The 21,023-nt window shown below is 53.4% G+C and overlaps 1 protein-coding gene across 1 annotated transcript in view; it reads right to left on the bottom strand.

Annotated features, from left to right (window-relative positions):
- The window catches only part of Cacna1a (calcium voltage-gated channel subunit alpha1 A), a 256,875-nt gene that overhangs the window by 58,270 nt on the left and 177,582 nt on the right, over positions 1-21,023 (bottom strand). Inside the window, 6 exon segments of the mRNA XM_045139418.1 lie at positions 450-614; positions 5,262-5,463; positions 7,464-7,601; positions 9,842-10,002; positions 10,724-10,823; positions 19,269-19,375. Of these exon segments, the coding sequence (XP_044995353.1) occupies positions 450-614; positions 5,262-5,463; positions 7,464-7,601; positions 9,842-10,002; positions 10,724-10,823; positions 19,269-19,375 (873 nt within the window).

The following is a 21,023-nucleotide window of genomic DNA, read 5'->3' as shown; positions in this document are numbered from 1 at the left end:
CTGGAATCCCCCAGTGAGGGGCTGGGGGCTTGGCTCAGTGGTAGAGGCCCTGCCTAAAATCCCCAGAGCTGGATTTGATCCCAGATTCCACAGCACAGGGGTAAAGTTAACAGTGCAGCCTTCCCTCTCTCTCAGAAGACAAGGAGTGTTCACATCCTGTAGGCTCCTTAACCCCCACAGCCCTAAAGCTGATCTGGTGGTCCCTTCCTGCACATTTTGGGACGGTGGGGGGGGGCTTCCACCATCTCTAAATGAGGCCAGTGTGAGCTTTAGGGAGCAGATGTCAGGGCTGCCCAGCTCCGAGGCTGCTGGGGACGATCTGATGCTGCAGTTCCGTGAAACCATCAGTTAGGATGGTTGCAAAGCAAGGCCCTGGACACGGTGGAAGGAGGTCAGGGCAGGCTTGGCATCACGTCGCGAAGGGCGGGTGGGCGGGCACGGGCACTCACCTTCATCATCAGTACTACGGTGTTGAGCGCTATCAAAGCCATGACAGTGTACTCAAATGGCGGGGACACCACGAACTGCCACATGCGGTACTGGAAGCTCTGCTTGCTCTGCGGCATGTGGCGGGTCAGTGGCTTGGCGCTGATGGCGAAGTCGATGCAGGCTCTCTGTGGAAAGAGGCCACCGTGTAGGAGCGGTCAGTCCCGCCCAGCAACCCGGGCAGCTGCCCACGGGCCTGTTTCCTAACCCGGCCAGGTTCCCTGCAGTTCCGTCGGGCTCCTTGTTCAAAAAGCACCGCCTCCCTTCATCCCCATGGCGACCTCCGAAGTCTGCGGGCCTGGAGAGACGGCTTAGTGGTTAAGGCGCATGCCTGCAAAGCCGAAGGACCCAGGTTCGATTTCCCCAGGACCCACGTGAGCCGGATGCACAAGGTGGCGCCACACGTTTCTGGAGCTCGTCTCCAGTGGCTGGAGACCCTGGCGCACCCATTCTCTCTCTCTCTCCCTCTCTCTGCCTCTTTTTTTTCCCTCTCCCAAATAAGTAAATAAATAAATAAGATTATATAAATAAAAGAAGTCACAGTCTGCCTGAGTGCAAGTAAACGCCTCCGTGTTTCCATCCCGCCAGCGTCCGTGCACATTCTCATGACTTTGCAGGCGAGGGAATAGGGAACTAGAGGCTCAGAGAGGTCAAGACAGGTTGAGCTTACCAAATTTGAAGTTAAACCAGCCTGGCCTTCTAGTCTAGCAATTCCTTCTTTTTTTCTTTCTCCTTCTTCCTCCTCTTACCCTCCCCATCTCTCTCTTTTTTTTTTAAATTTTATTTATTTATTTGAGAGCAACAGACACAGAGAGAAAGACAGATAGAGGGAGAGGGAGAGAGAGAATGGGCGCGCCAGGGCTTCCAGCCACTGCAAACGAGCTCCAGACGCGTGCGCCCCCTTGTGCATCTGGCTAACGTGGGACCTGGGGAAGCGAGCCTCGAACCGGGGTCCTTAGGCTTCACAGGCAAGCGCTTAACTGCTAAGCCATCTCTCCAGCCCTCCCCATCTCTTTTTATACAAGAGAGAGAGAGAGAGAGAGAGAGAGAGAGAGAGAGAGAGAGAGAGAGAGAGAGAGAGGGGGAGAGAATTGGCACGCTAGGGCCTCAGCCACTGAAAACAAACTCCAGATGTATGCGTGCCACCTTGTGCATCTGGCGTATATAAGTTCTGGGGAATTGAACCTAGGTCTTTAGGCTTCACAGGCAAGTGCCTTAATCTCTAAGCCATCTCCCCAGTCTCCCCCGCCCCTCTCATTTTGGTTTTTCAAGGTAGGGTTTCACTCTAGTCCAGGCTGACCTGGAATTCACTATGGAGTCTCAGGGTGGCCTCGAACTTATGGTGATCCTCCTACCTCTGCCTCCAGAGTGCTGGGATTAAAGGTGTGCGCCACCATGCCTAGCTCTCTCTTTCTCGAGAGCCTCAAACATGTTATCATTATGTTTCCAATACCCAAGTGCTGGGATTGCAGACCTGTGCTCCTAACACCTGGCCTGGCACCTTGCTTCTCCTGGTCTTCTCTGAGGGAAAGAGGGAAGGCTAGCCTTCATGGGTTTTGGGGCAATAACTCAGAGCAAGGTGGCCATCTCGACTCTCTGTCACGCTCAGACGATTCTAGAATGCCCGTGGAGCACGTCTGTACTCCCTACCGGACTGGATTTTTATTTATTTGTTTCTGTGTATGGGGGTGCCAGGGTTTCTTGCCACTGCAAGTGAATGCCCATAACAGCTTTCCATGGGTCCTGGGAAACTAAATCCAGGCCAGCAGGCTTTGCAAATAAGTGCCTTTAACTGATGAATTGTCTGTCCAGGCTCTGGATGTGTGTGTTTAGAGATAGGGTCTCATTATGTAAACTAGGCTGGGCTGGCCTTAAACTGGGTATCCTCCTGCCTCAGCCTCCCCAGAGGTGTGAGGACAGGTGTGTGTCACCATGTCAGACCACGTGGACGGGAACAGCATTCGTCAATACTCATCATCCTTCCTTGGGGAACTGTCCCCCACTTTTCTGTCATCAGACATGGATATGTAATTCGTTCCTGGTTTTTTTTTTTTTTTTTTTTTTTTTGGTTTTTCGAGGTAGGGTCTCACTCTGGCTCAGGCTGACCTGGAATTCGCCATGGAGTCTCAGGGCGGCCTCGAACTCTTGGTGATCCTCCTACCTCTGCCTCCCGAGTGCTGGGATTAAAGGTGTGCACCACCACGCCCGGCTCGTTCCTGTTTTTAAAAAAATGTGAGCAACAGGGTCCATTGTGGAAGAGGTGGCAGAAAGAATGTAAGAGTCAAAGGAAAGGTAGGACTCCTTACAACGTGCTCTTCCAGACACAAAATGGCCTGGATATCCATGACCTCACAGTGCCTGACACTACCTACACAAGACCCTCAGAATAGGAGGAAAAGATGGTGACATCAAAATTAAAGAGAGACTCGGGCTGGAGAGATGGCTTAGCGGTTAAGCGCTCGCCTGTGAAGCCTAAGGACCCTGGTTCAAGGCTCGGTTCCCCAGGTCCCACGTTAGCCAGATGCACAAGGGTGCGCACACATCTGGAGTTCGTTTGCAGAGGCTGGAAGCCCTGGCGCGCCCATTCTCTCTCTCCCTCTATCTGTCTTTCTGTGTCTGTTGCTCTCAAATAAAAAATAAAATTAAAATTAAAGAGAGACTTATTGAGATGGGGAGGGGACATGATGGAGAGTGGAGTTTCAAAGGGAAAAGTGGGGGGATGGAGGGCATTACCAGGGGGTATTGTTTATAATTATAGCAGTTGTCAATAAAAAAATATTTTAAAAGTGAGCAGGAGTGACCAGTGTCACACTCTCTCTAGGAGGGAGGAGAGAGAGCCCCCCCCCCCCCCCGCCACCTCGAGACTCACGAAACTGAAGTAACTGGCAAGGCTCAGGAAGCTCCTGAGACAAGGTCACAATATTCCCACAAGGGTTATAGGCACTGTCAGCAGCGGCTGGAGGGGACTTGAGTGGTGTGTGTGTGTGTGGCAGAGGGAGGGGCTTCTGGAAGTCGTCGCTAACGCTGGGGTGGGGTCTTTTGGAGACACAGCTGCCTTAGATCATCTAGGATCCCATCAGCAACCCCAGCAAGCCCACTGGCTCACTAAGCTCGATTCGGGTGGGCTCGTATCTTTGGTCTGTTGTCCGGTGCCCTGTCTGGGGTGAGCACACTGTGTTTTGTATCTTCCCAGGGAGAGTCACACAACAGTTGCTTTGGGCACAAGCTTCGGGGGCCGGATGGACTCTCCTTTTGTCATAAAGCATCCTGGGGTGGGGAGTTACTATACTGACCCAGGAAGAGAAATAAAGATGGCATGGACAGACCCACGAATTTGGACACGTAGTATAAGAAACCAGCCCTGGGCAGATACATGGGGCTGCTTGTTACTGACACATGACTTGACCTAAGCTGACTGACACAGTCCCTGGGACCTGATGAAGCCTGAAGGGGGGGCTGCCCTGCCCACTGTATCCTGTTTGGAGGGTGCTATTGTCTGCCCCCGGATAGCCCTGAAAGTCCGTTCCTATTGTGCACGAATGTGGAACAGGTTTTTTGTTTTTGAGTCTGCATGTGTGTGGGGTGTAGGCATGGGAAGGGGTGGGGGGACAGAGGTTGATATTGACCATCTTCCTCAATCTCTACCTCCTTCTTCTTCTTTTTTTTTTTTAGTTTTTCAAGGTAGTGCTTCACTCTAGCTCAGGCTGACCTGGAATTCACTATGTAGTCTCAAGTGGCCTCAAACTCACAGTAATCCTCCTACCTCTGCCTCCCCAGTGCTAGGATTAAAGGTGTGTGCCACCATGCTGGGCTTTTAAAAATATATATTTATTTATTTGTGAGGGGGGAGAGAGAGACGGAAAATGGGCGCACCAGGGCCTCCAGCCACTGCAAATGAACTCCAGATGCATGTACCCCCTTGTGCATCTGGCTTACGTGGGTCCCGGAGAATCAAACCGGGATTCTTTGGCTTTGCAGGCAAACGCCTTAACCACTAACTGCTAAGCCATTTCTCCAGCCCATCTTTTTTTTTAAAATATATATTTTATTTTATTTATTTACTTGAGAGAGAGAGAGAAAGAAAGGTAGAGAGGGGAAGAGAGAGGGAGAAAGAAAGGTAGAGAGAGAGGAAGAGAGAGAGAGAGAGAGAATGGGCACATCAGGGCCTCCAGCCACTGCAAATGAACTCCAGATGCATGTACCCCCTTGTGCATCTGGCTTACATGGGTCCTGGAGATAAAACTGGGATCCTTTGGCTTTGCAGGCAAATGCCTTAACTGCTAAGCCATTTCTCCAGCCCATCTTTTTTTTTTTTAAAAAATATATATTTTATTTATTTACTAGAGAGAGAGAAAAAGAAAGAAAGGCAGGCAGAGAGAGAAAGGAGAAAGAGAATGGGCACATCAGGGCCTTCAGCCGCTGCAAACGAACTCCAGACGCATGCGCCCCCTTGTGCATCTGGCTTACGTGGGTCCTGAAGAATCGATCCAGGGTCCTACGGCTTTGCAGGCAAGCGCCTTATCCGCTAAGCCATCTCTGCAGCCCTACCTCATTCCTGACAAAGGGCCTGGAGACCAGCCAGCGGCACCAGGATCCTCTGGGCTCTGCTTCCCTAGCCCTGGGGTTGTGGCGCATGACTTGGGTGCTGGGGGATCTGAACCTAGGTCGTCTGGCTCGTGCGGCGGTTGCTTGCTTGACACCCCCCCCCAACCCCGGGCGTCTTCCCAGCCCCCATATCCGTTTCTGGCTATGGGGCCACAGCCGGCAAGCGTCACCTCGTTTTTCTCCAGGCTGTACTCCTCCATCATCTTGTCCCCTTGCTCCTGGAAGGTGATGATGATCAAGGCCACGAAGATGTTGACGAAGAAGAAGGGGAACACCACGAAGTAGACGACGTAGAAGATGGACATCTCCATGCGGTAGCCGGGGCTGGGACCCTGGTTCTCGAAGGTGGCGTCCACTGAGTGCTTGAGGACTCTGGGGGAGAGGGAGGGCGGAGGGTGCGTGGAGGCCAGGGACACAGGACCGGAGTGGGGGGAAATACGGTGGGAGGGAAAACAAGCCAGTTACTTCTTCCGCCCAGAAATAACAACGGGCCAATTTTATCTTCCCAGGCTCTTTGAGGGTGGTCACTACTGGGCTCCGGTTTACACGCCAGAAAACTGAGGTGCAGCAGTTTCCAAGGACCCCCGCACAGACCACCCATCGGAATGGCTCGTGGTGGTGGGTGAGAGGCGAGGGTGGCGGGGCAGGGGCGGGTCACAGCCAGGGCTTTATGCACAGGTGGTGGCGTGTGCACAGCAGCTCTGGACAACCGCGTGCAGTCCCGTGTTTGCTCTGCTGTGTCTCAGCGGCAGAGCGCTCGCCCAGCGTGCAGGAGCCCGGGATGGGGTCCATCCTCAACGCTGGGTGGGCGCAGCCTGTCAGAATCCCTAATAAACCACGTTCTCGCCGACGAAAAGAAAGTCTTGTGTCTGCCGGCCGTGGTGGCGCACGCCTTTAATCCCGGCACTCGGGAGATGGGTAGGAGGATCGCTATGAGTTTGAGGCCACCCTGACACTGCATAGGGGGTTCCAGGTCAGCCTGGGCTAGAGTGAGACCCTACCTCAAAAACCAAAAAAAAAAAAAAAAAAAACCTTTTTTTTTTTTTTTTTTTTTTTAAGAGAGAGAGAATGGACATGCCAGGGCCTCAGCTACTGCAATAGAGCTTCAGGACCCACATAAACCAGATGCGCCAAGTGGCACATGCTTCTAGAGTATTTTTCACAGTGGCTGGAAGCCCTGGCATGCCCATTCTCTCTCTCCTCTTTCTGACTTTTTTTTTTTTTTTTATCTCTCTCTCTCAAGTAAATAAATAAAAAAAAATATGAAAAGAAATGCTTCACAAATTTGCATGTCATCCTTGTGTGGGGCCATGCTTGCCTTGGCATCACTTTTTCTTTCTTTTTAAAGATATATTTTTATTTATTTATTTATGAGAGACAGAGGCGGGGCTAATGAATGGGCATGCCAGGACCTCTAGCCCCTGGAAACGAACTCCAGATGCATGTGTCACCTTGTGCATCTGGTTTATGTACGACCCGGAGAATTGAACCTGGGTCCTTAGGTTTTGCAGGCAAGCACCTTAACCACTAAGTTATCTCTGCAGCCTGACCCTTTTGCTTTTGACACAGGGTCTCATTTATAGCTCAGACTAACCTTGAACTCATGATGTTGAGCTGAGGTTGACCCTAAACTCCTGATCCTCCCTGCCTACGTCTCCAAAGTACTGGGATTACAGGTATATACCACCATGACCAGTTTATGCTGGGCGGGGTTTGAGCCCAGGGCTTTATGCGTGCTAGGCAAGCCCACTGAGCCACACACCCGGCCATCTTTGCACCATTTCAATTTAGTGTCTTTGCTGCTCAGTTGAGCATGTGGCTATCTTTTACACTTGTTTTCCTTTATTCCTTCCTTCCTTCCTTTCTTCCATCCTTCCTTCTTTCTTTTTCTTCCTTTTTTTTTTTTTTTTTTTTTGAGGTATGGTCTCACTCTAGCCCAGGCTGACCTGGAACTCACTATGTCGTCTCAGGGTGGCCTCGAACTCACGGCGATCCTCCCGCCTCTGCCTCCCGAGTGCTGGGAGTCATGTGCCACCACGCCGGGGGTGGGGGGGGGATGTTAAACTTGTTTTCTTTTGAGGTGCTGGGAATGGACCTCAGGGCCTCTGAACCTGCCTGGCTAGTGCTGGCTGCTGCTCCCCTCAGCTGCCCCTGCCCTTCTCCACAGCAAGGCTGTCCCTTCCGGTGGTGACAATCCTCATGACCCTATCCAGGGCCCCTCCCGGGGCAGGGCGGGGGTGGGAGGGGAGGGGAAGCCAGGGGCTAACCCCTTGCTTTCGCCCACCCTGTCCTACGCTGTGCCCCCGTGGACCCCACCGTTCTCTGGGCCCGGCCCCGAGGGGTCCCCTGCGGGCCCGTTGCGGGCGACTCACTGTGGCCAGCCTTCCCCGGTGGACACCGTGAAGAGGGTGAGCAGCGCCCACAGCACGTTGTCATAGTGGAACTCATATTTTTTCCACTCCCGGTCGCGGGCCCTCACCTCGTTCTTCTCGTACAGGAGGTACTTGCCGCTGTCACACAGAGCGCCGGGGTTACTCAACAGGGCACCTGCCTTTGGCATCAGAGAAGGGAGCAGGGCGGCGGGGGGGTGGGGGGGGGGAAGGGGACGGACGGGTTTGCCTCCTCCAGGCCAGAGGCGGCGACACCACCTACTGTCCCTGCACTTCCAGGGGACATCGGGTGCGCCCGGCAAAGGCCGGAGCCCCTGGAAGAGGCTGCCTGGCACGGAAGTCCCCTTGGGGGCCTAGCCCCCTCCCGTCTGAAATAGTCCAGTCCCCAGGGCAGGCCCCAGGGTCCTGTGTGGGTGTCCAGGCACAAGTAGGGACAGACAGACACAGGGGACGTTTTGTGCCACGGGAGACAGGTCACGAAACATGGACTCGGAAAGGAAGGGAGGAGGATACTTAATAGGTTGATATTGTATATATGTAATTACAATGATTGTAATGGGGAGGTAATATGATGGAGAATGGAATTTCAAATGGGAAAGTGTGGGGGTGGGGAGGGAGGGAATTACCATGGGATATATTTTATAATCATGGAAAATGTTAATAAAAATTAAAAAAAAAAAAAAGAAACATGGACTCGGGCTGGAGAGATGGCTTAGCGGTGGAGGCGCTTGCCTGCAAAGCCAAAGGACCTCGGTTTGACTCCCCAGGACCCATGTAAGCCAGATGTACAAGGTGGCACATGCATCTGGAGTTCCTTTGCAGTGGCTGGAAGCCCTGGCACACCCATTCTCTCTGTCTGTCTCTCACTCTCTCACTCTGCCTCTTTCCCTCTCTCAAATAAATAAATAAAACTAAATAATAATAATAATAATAATAATAGAAACATGGACTCATTCCAGGCCCTCCCCAAAACCTGTCTTTTTTTTTTTGGAGATAGGGTCTTACACTAGTTCAGGCTGACCTGGAATTCACTATGTAGTCTCAGGGTGACCTTGAACTCTCTGCAATCCCCCTACCTCTGCCTCCTGAGTGCTGGGATTAAAGGCGTGCACCACCACACCGGGTTTAAGAACCTCTGTTTTTGACGGGGAGTCACTGTGTAGCCCAGGCTACCTGCTCCTGCCTTAGCCTCCTGAGTCCTGGGGTGGCAGATTTGCAATACACCCAGGTCATCTTTTGGCTAGTTATATTTTTTAATTTTAATTTTATTTATTTGAGAGACAGAAATAGGTAGGGGGAGAGAATGTGGGAGAATGGGCATGCCAGGGCTTCCAGTGGCTGCAAACAAACTGCAGATGCGTGTGCCCTCTTGTGCATATGGCTTATGCAGGTCCTGGGGAACTGAACCTGGGTCCTTTGGCTTTTCAGACAAGTGCCTTAACCACTAAGCCATCTCTCCAGTCCCTTAAAATTTTTTTTTTTTTTTTTTCCGAGGTAGGGTCTCACTCTGGTCCAGGCTGACCTGGAATTAACTCTGTCATCTCAGGGTGGCCTTGAACTCACGGCAACCCACCTACCTCTGCCTCCCGAGTGCTGGGATTAAAGGCGTGCGCCACCACGCCCGGCTCCCTTAAAATTTTTTTAAGCAAACTTAATTAATTTACTTAGAGAGAGAGAGAAAGAGAGAGAGGCAGAGAGAAAGAGAACTGGCATGTCACAGCCTTCAGCCGCTGTGAACGAACTCCAGACACACGCGGCCCCTTGTGCACATGTGTGCGCTTGCATCACTGTGAGCGTGGCTTATATGGGACCTGAGGATTTGAACATGAGTCGTTAGGCTTTGCAGGCAAGTGCCTTAACTGCTAAACCATCTGTCCAGCCCTAGCCATTTTTTTTTTAATTTGAGAGAGAGAGAGAGAGAGAGAGAGAGAGAGAGAGAATTGGCGTGCCAGGGCCTCAGCCACTGCAATCAACTCCAGACGCATGCGCCCCCTAGTGGGCATGTGCGACCTTACACTTGCCTCACCTTTGTGCGTCTGGCTTACGTGGGACCTGGAGAGTCGAACGTGGGTTCTTAGGCTTTGCAGGCAAGTGCGTTAATTGTTAAGCCATCTCTCTCTCTTTTGGTTTTGAGCCAAAGACTAGGTCTGTAGGCAATTCTCCTGCCTCAGTCTCCCCGAGACCTGCGATCATAGCTGCGAACTCCACATCCAGCTTCGAGAAGCTGGTTTCGTTCGACTGCCGATCCAAGCGCACACCCACCTCATGGCTCCCGGGCCTGTGCCACATCCCTGCCCCGTGTCCTCCCACCATGGGCACCATGGGCACCATGGGCATGCTGGGGAGTGAGGCCCACCCACCGGCAGTCTCTCTCAAACTCCTTGGACTCGTCTGTGCAGTGGAAGAACTTCCCTTTGAAGAGCTGCACGGCCACGACGGCGAAGATGAACATGAAGAGCATGTAGACGATGAGGATGTTGAAGACGTTCTTCAGCGAGTTCACCACGCAGTCAAACACCGCCTGCGGGGCCCGGCGGGGGACGGGGGCGGGGTGAGCGCCGCTGCAGCCCACGCCCCCGAAGAGCACAGAGGGCTTGCCACGCACTCACAGGCACCGCGGTGGCCCCGAAAGGAAAGTGTTCGTGGAAAACAGATCGCAGCTGGTACACGTTTCCCCTTGTCCTTTCCCCCACCCCCCACCCCCAAACACCATGCCAGGTGCTCAGGATCAGTTGCAGATTATTATTTTTGTTTGTTTTTTTTCAAGGTAGGGTTTCACTCTAGCTCAGGAGTTCAACTGACCTGGAATTCACTATGTAGTCTCAGGGTGGCCTTGAACTGGCCTTAATTATTATTATTATTTATTATTATTATTTGGTGTTTGTTTTGAGGCATCCGCCCTCCATCCCCGTGCAGCGTGTCCACCCTCCTGCCCCTGCTTCCCCAGTCAGGCTGTGTCTGTGAGCCCTATGTCATATCTCTCCCTCCAGGAATTTCAGTTCAGGGAGATGGCCACCCTGCTGGACCTTCTAAAGACTACACGCACAGGAAGGTTGATTTACAGCCAGTGTTCTTAGTTTGAAACAGGCTCTTTAAATAGTCCAGGCTGACCTTGAACTTGAGATCTTGCTTCAGCCTTTTTTTTAGGGGGGGCACCCTACTTGGTCCTGAACTTGGTGTTCTTGGGTTGTCTTGCCTGTGCAGCTGTCCCAACAACCCTCCCTCTTCCCTCCCCGTCTCACCTTGAGTTTTGGCAATCGCTTGATGGTTTTAAGAGGTCTTAGCACCCGGAGGACTCGGAGGGATTTGATTGTGTTGATGTCCTTTCCTTTGCTGTTGCCGCTGTGGAGGGCCATGAGGGTGGGAAGAGGGGAAAAAGACAGGGTTCAAGTCAGCCTGGGAGGGGGTGTGTGGGGGAACCTCCAGCCCTGACGGATCCCACTTTCCCGGGGCCTAGGCGTATTCCGGGCCCTTCCAGGTTGCCAGTGAGCTGATAACTTAAAGAGTTCTTTCTTTTGAGGTAGGGTCCCACGCTAGCTCAGGCTGACCTGGAATTCACTGTGTAGTCTCAGGCTGGCCTCGAACTCACGGCGATCCTCCTACCTCTGCCTCCCGAGTGCTGGGATTAAAGGCGTGTGCCACTGCGCCTGGCTGACTTGGAGAATGCTAACCTCGGGGTGTGATGGTGACCCTCGACCATCTGCCTAGGCCTGGCGGGGGAGGTCTTCAGACCCCAGGACACAAGGGCTGCTTTCTGCTCTGACTCTTACAGCAGTCTTTCCTGCAAACCCTTTGGTTTGGGACTCAGTGGATGCTCAGAAACTAGGGTCTCTTCTCACCCCCCACAGCGTATCTACAAATGCTTCAGCTGCCCTTTGATGCTAGACCCCCAACCCCATGTTCCCTGAAATACGGGACAGGAAGCAATCAGGCTGGTCCTTCCAAACACAGACGCCCACCACGCCATGGCCGTGTGCCGCCAGACACTGACGCTGCCCTTGGACATGGCTGCGGTCTCAGTCTCCCAAGGGCATCCAAACCCATCTTTGCCAGAGTAGACGCAAAGAGGGTTGGTCTGAGGCCTCTTGGACCAGAGCTTAGCTAAGCAGACCTTGAAGACACAGAACAGCCACGAGACGTCACTCTCCCTCCTTCAGAGTGTGACATGGAAGGCCTGTGTAGATGGGATCCCACCTCCACCTAGGTTCCCAAGCCTGAACCCCAAGGCTCATGTTCACCCATCTGTTCTGCACCCCAGCCCCAGCAGCAAGTATCACCCTACATACCCACCACGCTTCTTTGTCACCTACTTATCCAGATCCTTCCAACTACACCCAGCACCCCCCTTCCTCCCACTGTCTGCTCTTCTTCCTCCTTGTCTGTACATGGGTCATGTTGATCATCCCATTCTCCTGAGAATTCCCTAGCCCTTCTGATTTCTTGACCAAGCAACACAAAGTTCTTTTTTTTTTTTTTTTTTTTTCGAGGTAGGGTCTCACTGTAGCCCAGGCTGACCTGGAATTCATTATGTAGTCTCAGGGTGGCCTTCGACTCTCGGCGACCATCCTATCTCTGCCTCCTGAGCGCTGGGATTAAAGGCGTGCGCCATCACGCCTGGCTCCCCTTTTAATTTTTTTTTTTTTTTTGAGGTAGCCCAGTCTGACCTGGAATTCACTATATAGTCTTAGGCTGGCCTCAAACTCATAGTGCTCCTTCTACCTCTGCCTCCCCAATGCTGGGATAAGAGGCGTGCGCCCCCACACCCAGCTTGAATTCTTTGACGGGACGTTTAAGGCTCCTGGCAAGCTAGTCCAGCTCACCTTGCATTCCCACTCATCACCACATGAGCCAGCCTCGGAACTCTTGTTGGTCTCTGTCTACCTTCTATTCTCTTGACACAAGGTCTTACTATATATAGCCCAGACTGGCTGGCTTTGAACTCGCAACCCTCCTGCCTCAACCTCCTGAGAGCCAGGATGCCAGGTGTGCGCCGCCCCACCTGGCTCGGTCCGGCTTTGTGCAAGCTGCTCCCGTGGTGACATGCGCTGTTTCTCCGGTTCCTCACACGTGGAGCTGATGTCACCTCTCTGCCTTCCCTGGACACCTCTCGCTACCTCTGGGCTCTGTCAGCCTCTAGGGCTATTTTGGAAGGATCTTAGCTCCTGGTTTTAGATAGAAAACCCTCCAAAGGCTCAGGAGGTGTTGGATTCTTGGACCTGTTCCTTGTCTATCCAATTTTGGCTCTTGTCCCAATCGTGGCTGCCCCTGGCCTGAGGTCTCCGGACACATGGACGCAGCAGGGCTGCAGCCCCAGGCGCAAGGGTCCACTGGCACTTCCCAGGCCATGGGCACAGCTGCCCTGACACCCAGGTAACACGGGGCGGGGGGAGTGTCATTTTCACACCGCTTGCTACCTCACAGGTCATGCCTCTCATTTTTCAAGAAATTAAGATAATTTTTGTTTTCTTTCCTTTTATTTGTTTTTCATTCATTCATTTATTTTGGTTTTTCTGAGGTAGGGTCTCACTCTAGCTCAGGCTGACCTGGAATTCACTCTGTAGTCTCAGGGTGGCCTCGAACTCACAGCGATCCTCCTACCTCTGCCTCCCGAGTGCTGGGATTAAAGGCGTGCGCCACCACGCCCGGCATTTCCCTTTTATTTTTAGTTTTTGAGATAATATCTCAGTAGCTCAGGCTGACCTCAAACCTCTGACGTCAGTGTGAGTGCCAGAATTACGTGTGGGCACTACCATGGCTGGCCTAATGTTTCTGGTTATAGAATCTTTTAATCCATTGGGCTATTGTTGCTTAATGATTCCTTGTTGATTTGTGACTACCCTTTTTTTTGTTGTTGTTGTTCGAGGTAGGATGTCACGTTAGTCCAGGCTGACCTGGAATTCACTCTGTAGTTCCAGGCTGGCCTTGAACTCACACAGATCATCCCACCTCTGCCTGCCTCTGAGTGCTGAGAATAAAGGCATGTGCCACTAAAGGCATGTGCCACCATGCCCGACTTGTGACGTATTTTTATATATTAAGGACACTAACTTTGATTACATCCATCTTTTTTTTTTTGAGTCAGGGTCTTGATAGATATCTCAATGTGGCCTAAAACTTTTGATCTTTCTGCCTCAGCCTCTCCAGTGCTGGGATAATAGGTGCGTGCGCGCGCACGTGTGTGTGTGCATGCGTGTGCGTGTGCGTGGGCGCCACCGCATGGGTTAGAAAATCAGATCTCGAGCTGGAGAGGTGGCTTAGCGGTTAAGCGTTTGCCTGTGAAGCCTAAGGACTCCAGTTCGAGGCCTGATCCCCCAGGACCCACGTCAGCCAGATGCACAAGGGGGCGCACGCGTCTGGAGTTCATTTGCAGTGGCTGGAGGCCCTGGTGTGCCCATTCTCTCTCTCTCTCTCTCTCTTTCTCTTTCTATCTGTCTCTTTCTCTGTCTGTCACTCTCAAATAAATAAAGAAAAGTAACAAACAAACAAACAAAATCAGATCTGCCAAGCAGGTGTTGCTCAGGGTGTGGTCACATCTTCCCACAGTCCATTTCCCAGCCCTTTGGATTTCGAAGACTTTTCTCCCTGTCGTCCGGACACCACAACAACAGGCCACCCTGGCTCCCCAGCACGGCGGCTCTCGGACGTGAGGAAGGATGCTCTTGCCCTGCTGTGAGCTCTGGAGAGCAGAGTCTGTTACCCTAAGCAACAGGACATCAGCAAGAACACAGGGCCACAGAAAAGAAGGCCAGACCCAACACGGCTGCAGCAGGGCATGAAGGACGAGACAGAATGAGAGACTTTACCGTGTACTGCTCCTGGAGAGGTGGCGTCGGAGGGAGAGACAGATCGTGAGCGGCCTCAGAGAGAACACAGAACACGCACGTACACACAGCCACCTGAGCTCCCCTGTCCCGCCCAGGGATTAGGAGAGGGGCGGCCCTGGTCCCCACCCTGGGCAGGACCTGGTCCTGCCCACAGCACCCAGGAAGGGCAAATTTCACCCAAGGTGAATTCGCCCTTCAGTCACTGCCAAGAGCTGAAGGAAATGTCTGCCTCCGGGGTTGACGCTGGACCCAAACTTGTCTCAAAGGTGGTCCGTTTTGGAGGAGAGGAATGGGTGTGAATGCTGGCCAACCAGCAAGCCTCATCTGTGAAATGGGCACATGGATGCTCTGTAAACTAGCCCAGCCTTGACTTTGCTTCTCGAGACAGGGTCTCAGTATGGTGGAACTCCTCATCCTCCTGCCTCAGCCATCTGAGCCGATGGGATGACACGTGGGGGCCCTTGTGCGTGATGATCACATGGGGAACTGGGGCGTGAACCTAAGGCTCTGAGCACCTTACTGTTCAGTCATGCCCTCTCCCACCTCAATGGGGGATTCTACTGCTGAGCCACCCCTCCCCTGCACCTCACTGGAGGATTCTAGACAGGAGCTCTGCCACTACCCCCAGACCCTCACTGTGGATTCTAGACAGGGGCTCTACCACTGAGCCACGCCCCCAGCCCCTCACTGGGGGATTCTAGACAGGAGCTCTACCACTGAGCCACGCCCCTATCCCCTCACTGGGGGATTCTAGACAGGAGCTCTACCACTGAGATACACCCCCTGGATTCTAGACAGGGGCTGTACCACCAAGCCATGCCCCCAGCTCTTCACTGGTGGGGTTCTAGGCAGGGGCTCTACTACTGAGTCACACCCCAAGCCCTTCACTGGGGGATTCTAGACAGGAGCTCTACCACTGAGATACACCCCCTGGATTCTAGACAGGGGCTGTACCACCAAGCCACGCCCCCAGCTCTTCACTGGTGGGGTTCTAGGCAGGGGCTCTACCACTGAGTCACACCCCAAGCCCTTCACTGTGGATTCTAGGCAGGAGCTCTACCACTGAGTCACACCCCCAGCCCCTCACTGGAGGATTCTAGACAGGGGCTCTACCCCTGAGCAACGCCCTCAGCCCCTCACTGGGGGATTCTAGGCAGGAGCTCTACTGCTGAGCTACGACCTCAGTCCCATTTCTGCCTCATCTACTAACGTTCAGTGTAACACTGTCTTGTGGATTTTCCTGCAGGAGGGTGGTACCATTGTGCCCATTTTGCAGATGAGGAAGCTGAAGTCCAGATCAACAAGAGTGACTTCTCCCAAGAGCCCAAAAGCGGCCGGCGGGGAGAGTCACACCCCAGTGTGTGTGCCTTTACTCTAGTCTTTCCATGACATCACACACTAGGAACGTTACACCCGGGGCGGGATGGGGCTGTTTGGGGGTTGCGGGGGAGGGGCTTGGAGGCGTGGCTCCCGAGGGTGCAGGAGCTGCTTGCAAGTCACTCAGCCAGCTGCGCTGGCCCGTAGCCCTGCTCTGGTGTGTGTGTGTGGGGGGGGGGGAAACAGTGCCATATGGACTCTTGGCAGTGAGGGCAGGGTCATGATCTGCCAGCTGCTGCGGACTATCCCCCAGCTGTCCCAACATGTGGGCAGAGTGTGGTGAGATCCCGGCGGCAGCTCATGAAATGGTGCGTTAATGATGGCGCGCCCGCCGGCGGAGCACGGTTAGTGGATGGAATAGCACGGCACACACACGTACGCACACGCATGTACACGCACATACACGGACCCGGGAGAGGGAGGAGGGTGGCAATGCTCAGAAGAGCTTCAGGAATCCCTCGTGTGTGTGTGTGTGTGTGTGTGTGTGTGTGTGTGTGTGTTGGAGTAGTTTCCTAGCTCAGATGTGGGGGCCATTCACAGCACTGGCCAGAATTCATTCTTTCACCCTCAGAGGCCGCAACAGTTAAGATTCCCGCACCCCGAGAAGGGCACAGCCTCTCCTCCAGTCCTTTCCCTGGGCCGTCCAAAGCCACGGAGATCCCAATGGGCCGGGCTGCCGGTCTAGAACTGGATTCCTGGGCTGCCTGTGGGCCTTAGCTGCCTACTCTGCAGTAGGGCGTTGGGGGAAACTGGGGTGACGCTCAAGACGTTGACTTGTTATGGGGTGCTGTTCTCTGCTGGGGAAACTGAGGCAAGGGGACGCCAAAGACCTTGCAAGTCTACAGAGAGAAACCAGATACACCGGGGGAACTCTCCCTTGCCCAGAGATGTCTGTGCTGTGTGGCTCAGGCTGACTTGGAGTTGTCAATCCTGCTGCCTCAGCTTCCTGCAGGCTGGGATCGCATGGGCTGGCCACCACACTGGGCTGGGGAAGCTTTTCTTGTTCAACGCAACCCTCGTTGGAGTCTCCCACCTCATCTACGAGCAGATGGGCCTCCCGGACAGACAGAGCCAAGGGCCAGAGAGGAAAGAAGCGGAAAACTGCTTTCTACTGTGACATCCACACGGCGACAGAGAGAGACAGGAACCAAGGACATCACAGGTCGAGACTGCTGCAGAAGGCCGGCAGCGGGCTGAGGACCAGAAACTTCTTTTGGGGGCGATGTAGTAGCTTGGGCTCCTTTGCTAGATTTTTTTTTTTTTTTTGGGCAATCTGTCTGTCTGGGTGTGCAGGGCTTAATCAAGGTGCCCGGTCAGTGCCGGAAGTGAGAAGGCCAGATGGGCTCTGGGCAGGGGTGGGGGCACCCCATTCCACTGCCGTCAGACAGAGGCACACCCTGCTGGCTCCCCAAGCTCTCTCTACAATCCCAGCAGAGCCCCTGGAACGTACCAAAGCACTCTTGGAAAAACCTCCCATCTCTCAGTCCCTGGAAGATCTACAAGCCTGCCGAGGTATGCAGGACGACCCTGTCCTGACCTTTCTTCGTAAAGGAACAACAGACAAAGTAACGTGCCAGGGCTGGAAGGATGGCTTAGCAGTTAAGGCGTTTGCCTGCAAAGCCAAAGGACCCAGGTTCAATTCCCCGGGACCCACGTAAGCTAGATACGCAAGGTGGCGCATGCATCTGGAGTTTGTTTACAGCGGCTGGAGGCCCTGGCGCGCCCATTCTCTCTATCTGCCTCTTTCTTCCTTTCTCAAATAAATAAAATAAATTAAAACAACAACGACGTTCCAAACACAGAATTCCTGGCGCACCGGGGAGCCCTTTGCCTGTACTAAACTCATGGGAACAATTCAAAAGGCTGGGCAGTGCTCTGCGGCAGAACACTTGTCTAGCATGTGCAAAGGCCCTGAGGGCCACCCCCAGCACAAAAGAGAACAGGAAAAAAAAAAGTGTGTGGGAGGAGAGACAGAGGTCGCTAGGAGAATGGGGATAAGAGGGAGATAATTAGGGAAGTCTGGTCAAAATAGGAATGCAAGGCTGGAGAGATGGCTTAGCAGTTAAGACACTTGCTTGCGAAGCCCAAGGACCCATGCTAAACTCTCCAGATCCTACACAAGCCAGACACACAAGGTGACGCAAGTGTCTGGGGTTGTATTTCAGTGGCTGGAGGCCCTAGCGAACCAATTCTGTCTGTCTCTCCCATTAAAAAAAAAAAAAAAAAGAGGAATACAGATATCCCCCACATCCCTCTGTCCGGAGGCATTAGGAAATGCCAGTTCTATACAACTTAACCTCCCACATCCCCGGGGGAGAAGCCGAGACTGGCTTACACTGGCCCTTCACTCGGAAATGGGCTACTGTCCTTGTGCACCTCAAAAAACACTCTCCACGTGAAGGAGGCAGGGGACAGCAGACACAGAGAAACCCTGAGGTTTCTGCACGGGCTAGGGTGCGTCAAGACCCTGAGGGCAAACTTCCTGTCTCCAAATGATCCGCTGTGCCAGTCACGGCCACTCAAGAAATCTTTCCGGATGAGAAGCAATGTTAGAGGAGCTTGGCACTGCCAGGATCCCTGGGCACCAGCTGGGACTACACGCAAGACTTGGTGCCACACTGGAACAGCTGTCTGGTCCTCAGGTGCTGTTCCGGAATGGCCACTAAGCCTTGGGATGTTGAGAATTTGGGTGAATTTGGGTGCCATCTTGGAATGGCTGCTCAGCTCTTGGGTGCCACCTTGGGGTGACTATCTAGAGTGTAGGCGCCATTCAAAGGGCAAACCCACCTGGAACTTGCATGCCAGGACTTCAGGTGCCATCCTGGCGTGGCTACATAGTCTTAGGACACCATCTTGGAATGGCTGCCCAGCGCTTGGGTGCTATTTTGGTTTACATAGGTCCTGGGGAATCGAACCTGGGTTCTTTGGCTTTGCAGGCAAGTGCCTTAACCACTAAGCCATTTCCCCAGCCCTTGGGTGCTATTTTGGAATGGTCACCTCCGCTGACACTTTGGCATGGCTCCCTACTAAGCCCCACGGGACCATCTTGGAGACTGTCACCTACAACTGAGGGACCATCTTGGGGCGGCACCCTGGGCCCTTGTGGAGGGCAGAGTCCTAGGCCTCCCAGGAGAAGAGAAAGACACGGGGGGGGGGAGGGGATGGGGAAGCCATCGGGTAGATGGTTGGTGGCCTTTGGGCTCAGGTGGGGGCTGGGGGGTTTCTCATGCATGTCTCTTTCGCGACGCCCCAAAGAGACAGCGCCTGGGCAGAGCTGGTGGAGTGAACGAGCGATGAGATGTCGCATGAGTCTACTCTACAGGAAGCACACAGCAAGAGGCCGCAGCCTTGCTGCGCGGGGAGGCCGGAGGTGGCCACGGCGCGGGGCCATCCTTCCTCGGAGCGGCTGGTCATGCAAAGAAGCCAGTGGATGCTCACTCTGCAGCATGCTGTCCCCCTGCCCCCCCACCCCGCCACCCCAGCACCCTTGCTCCCATCTCTGCACCCCGAGAACATGTCCCCGACCCAACGGTGCTCTCAGATGGGGCCGGGGGCGGGGGGGGGGGGCCCGCAAGTGTGCACTTACGTGAAGGCAAAGGCCACGAGGGCCCCACTGACCACTATGAAGTCCAGGATGTTCCAGAGGTCACGGAAATAGGCTCCCTGGTGCAGGACGAGCCCCAGGTCGATCATCTGTGGGAGAAGACAGGCTCTCAGAATGGGCACTGGCCCACCTGGGGGCGATACCTGCCAGTGCCCTGGGCAGCGGCAGGAAGGCAAGTGGCCCCAACTGAAAGGCCAGTTCTTTGTACATGCCTGGGGAGCAGGTGTACATGTGGGCACGTCTGTGTGCACAGCACCCGTGTGTGGAGGCCAGAGGTCGTGTCGCTGCTGTGTCTTTCATAATCTCCACCTTCTCTTGAGCTTTATTTTTTGGTTTGTTTTTTCGAGGTAGGGTCTCATTCTGGTCCAGGCTGACCTGGAATTCACTATGCAGTCTCAGGGTGGCTTTGAACTCTTGGCAGTCCTACCTCTGCCTCCCGAGTGCTGGGATTAAAGGCGTGTGCCACCATGCCCGGTTTTAATTTTAGTTTTTTTAAAAAATTTTTTTTTGTTGATTTTTTTTTTCAGAGTTTTTAATTGAGTTATTTGTTTATTTGAGAGAGAGAGAGAAAGATGCAGATAGAGAGAAAGAGAGAATGGGCGCACCAGGGCCTCCAGCCACTGCAAGCGAACTCCAGAGGCATGCGCCCCCTTGTGCATCTGGCTTACGTGGGTTCCGGGGAATTGAACCGGGGTCCTTAGGCTTCGCAGGCAAATGCTTTAACCATTAAGCCAGTTCCCCAGCCCAGTTTTGTTTTTTAATTTATTTATTTGAGAGAGAAAGACAAAACTTGGGTGTTCATGCTTGTGCAACAAGGGCTCTTATTGGCTGGGCCATCCCCCAGCCCCAATCTACCAGTTTTTTTTTTTTTTTTGAGAGAGAGAGAGAGAGAGAGAGAGGGAGGGAGGGAGGGAGGGAGGGAGAATTGGCACGTCAGGGGCCTCAGCCATTGTAATTGAACGCCAGACACTTGCGCCACCTAGTGGGCATGTGCGACCTTGCGCTTGCCACACCTTTGTGCATCTGGCTTAACCAGAGTTGAACATGGGTCCTTGGGCTTCTCAGGCAAGCGCCTTAGTGGCTAAGCCATCTCCCCAGCCCCTGACAGTTTTCTTCTTCTTCTTTATTATTTATTTATTTATTTTTTGTTGTTTTGAGGTAGGATCTTACTCTGGTTGAGGCTAACCTGGAATTCACTATGTAGTCTCAGGGTGGCCTCGAACTCACAGCAATCCTCCTACCTCTGCCTCCTGAGTGCTGCGGTTAAAGGCGTGCACCACCACGCCTGGCTCCTCTTCTTCTTCTTTTTTTTTTGTGGGAAAAAGAGGTTTATTTTGGCTTACAGGCTCGAGGGCTCCACAATGGCAGGGGGAAACAATGGCATGAGCAGAGGGTGGACATCACCCCCTGGCCAACATAAGGTAGATAATAGCAACAGGAGAGTGTGCCAAACACTGGCAAGGGGACACTGGCTATAACACCCATAAGCCCGCCCCCAACAATACACTCCCTCCAGGAGGCGTTAATTCCCAAATCTCCATCAGCTGGGAACCTAGCATTCAGAACACCTGAGTTTATGGAGGACACCTGAATCAAACCACCACACCTTCCAAGGGTCATCAAATGATCTGTGAGTCACTGTGACAGAGACCAGCTGTTGTGGGAGGAAAACTTTACCAGCATTTAGGCTGCAGAGGGGACAGGGCGATGGCTGGCCTGCAATGTGGCATCTGTTGG

This window comes from Jaculus jaculus, chromosome 21, assembly GCF_020740685.1.
Source record: "Jaculus jaculus isolate mJacJac1 chromosome 21, mJacJac1.mat.Y.cur, whole genome shotgun sequence".
Classification (NCBI taxonomy): Eukaryota; Metazoa; Chordata; class Mammalia; order Rodentia; family Dipodidae; genus Jaculus; species Jaculus jaculus.
This window is presented reverse-complemented; position numbering and strand designations above follow the sequence as displayed.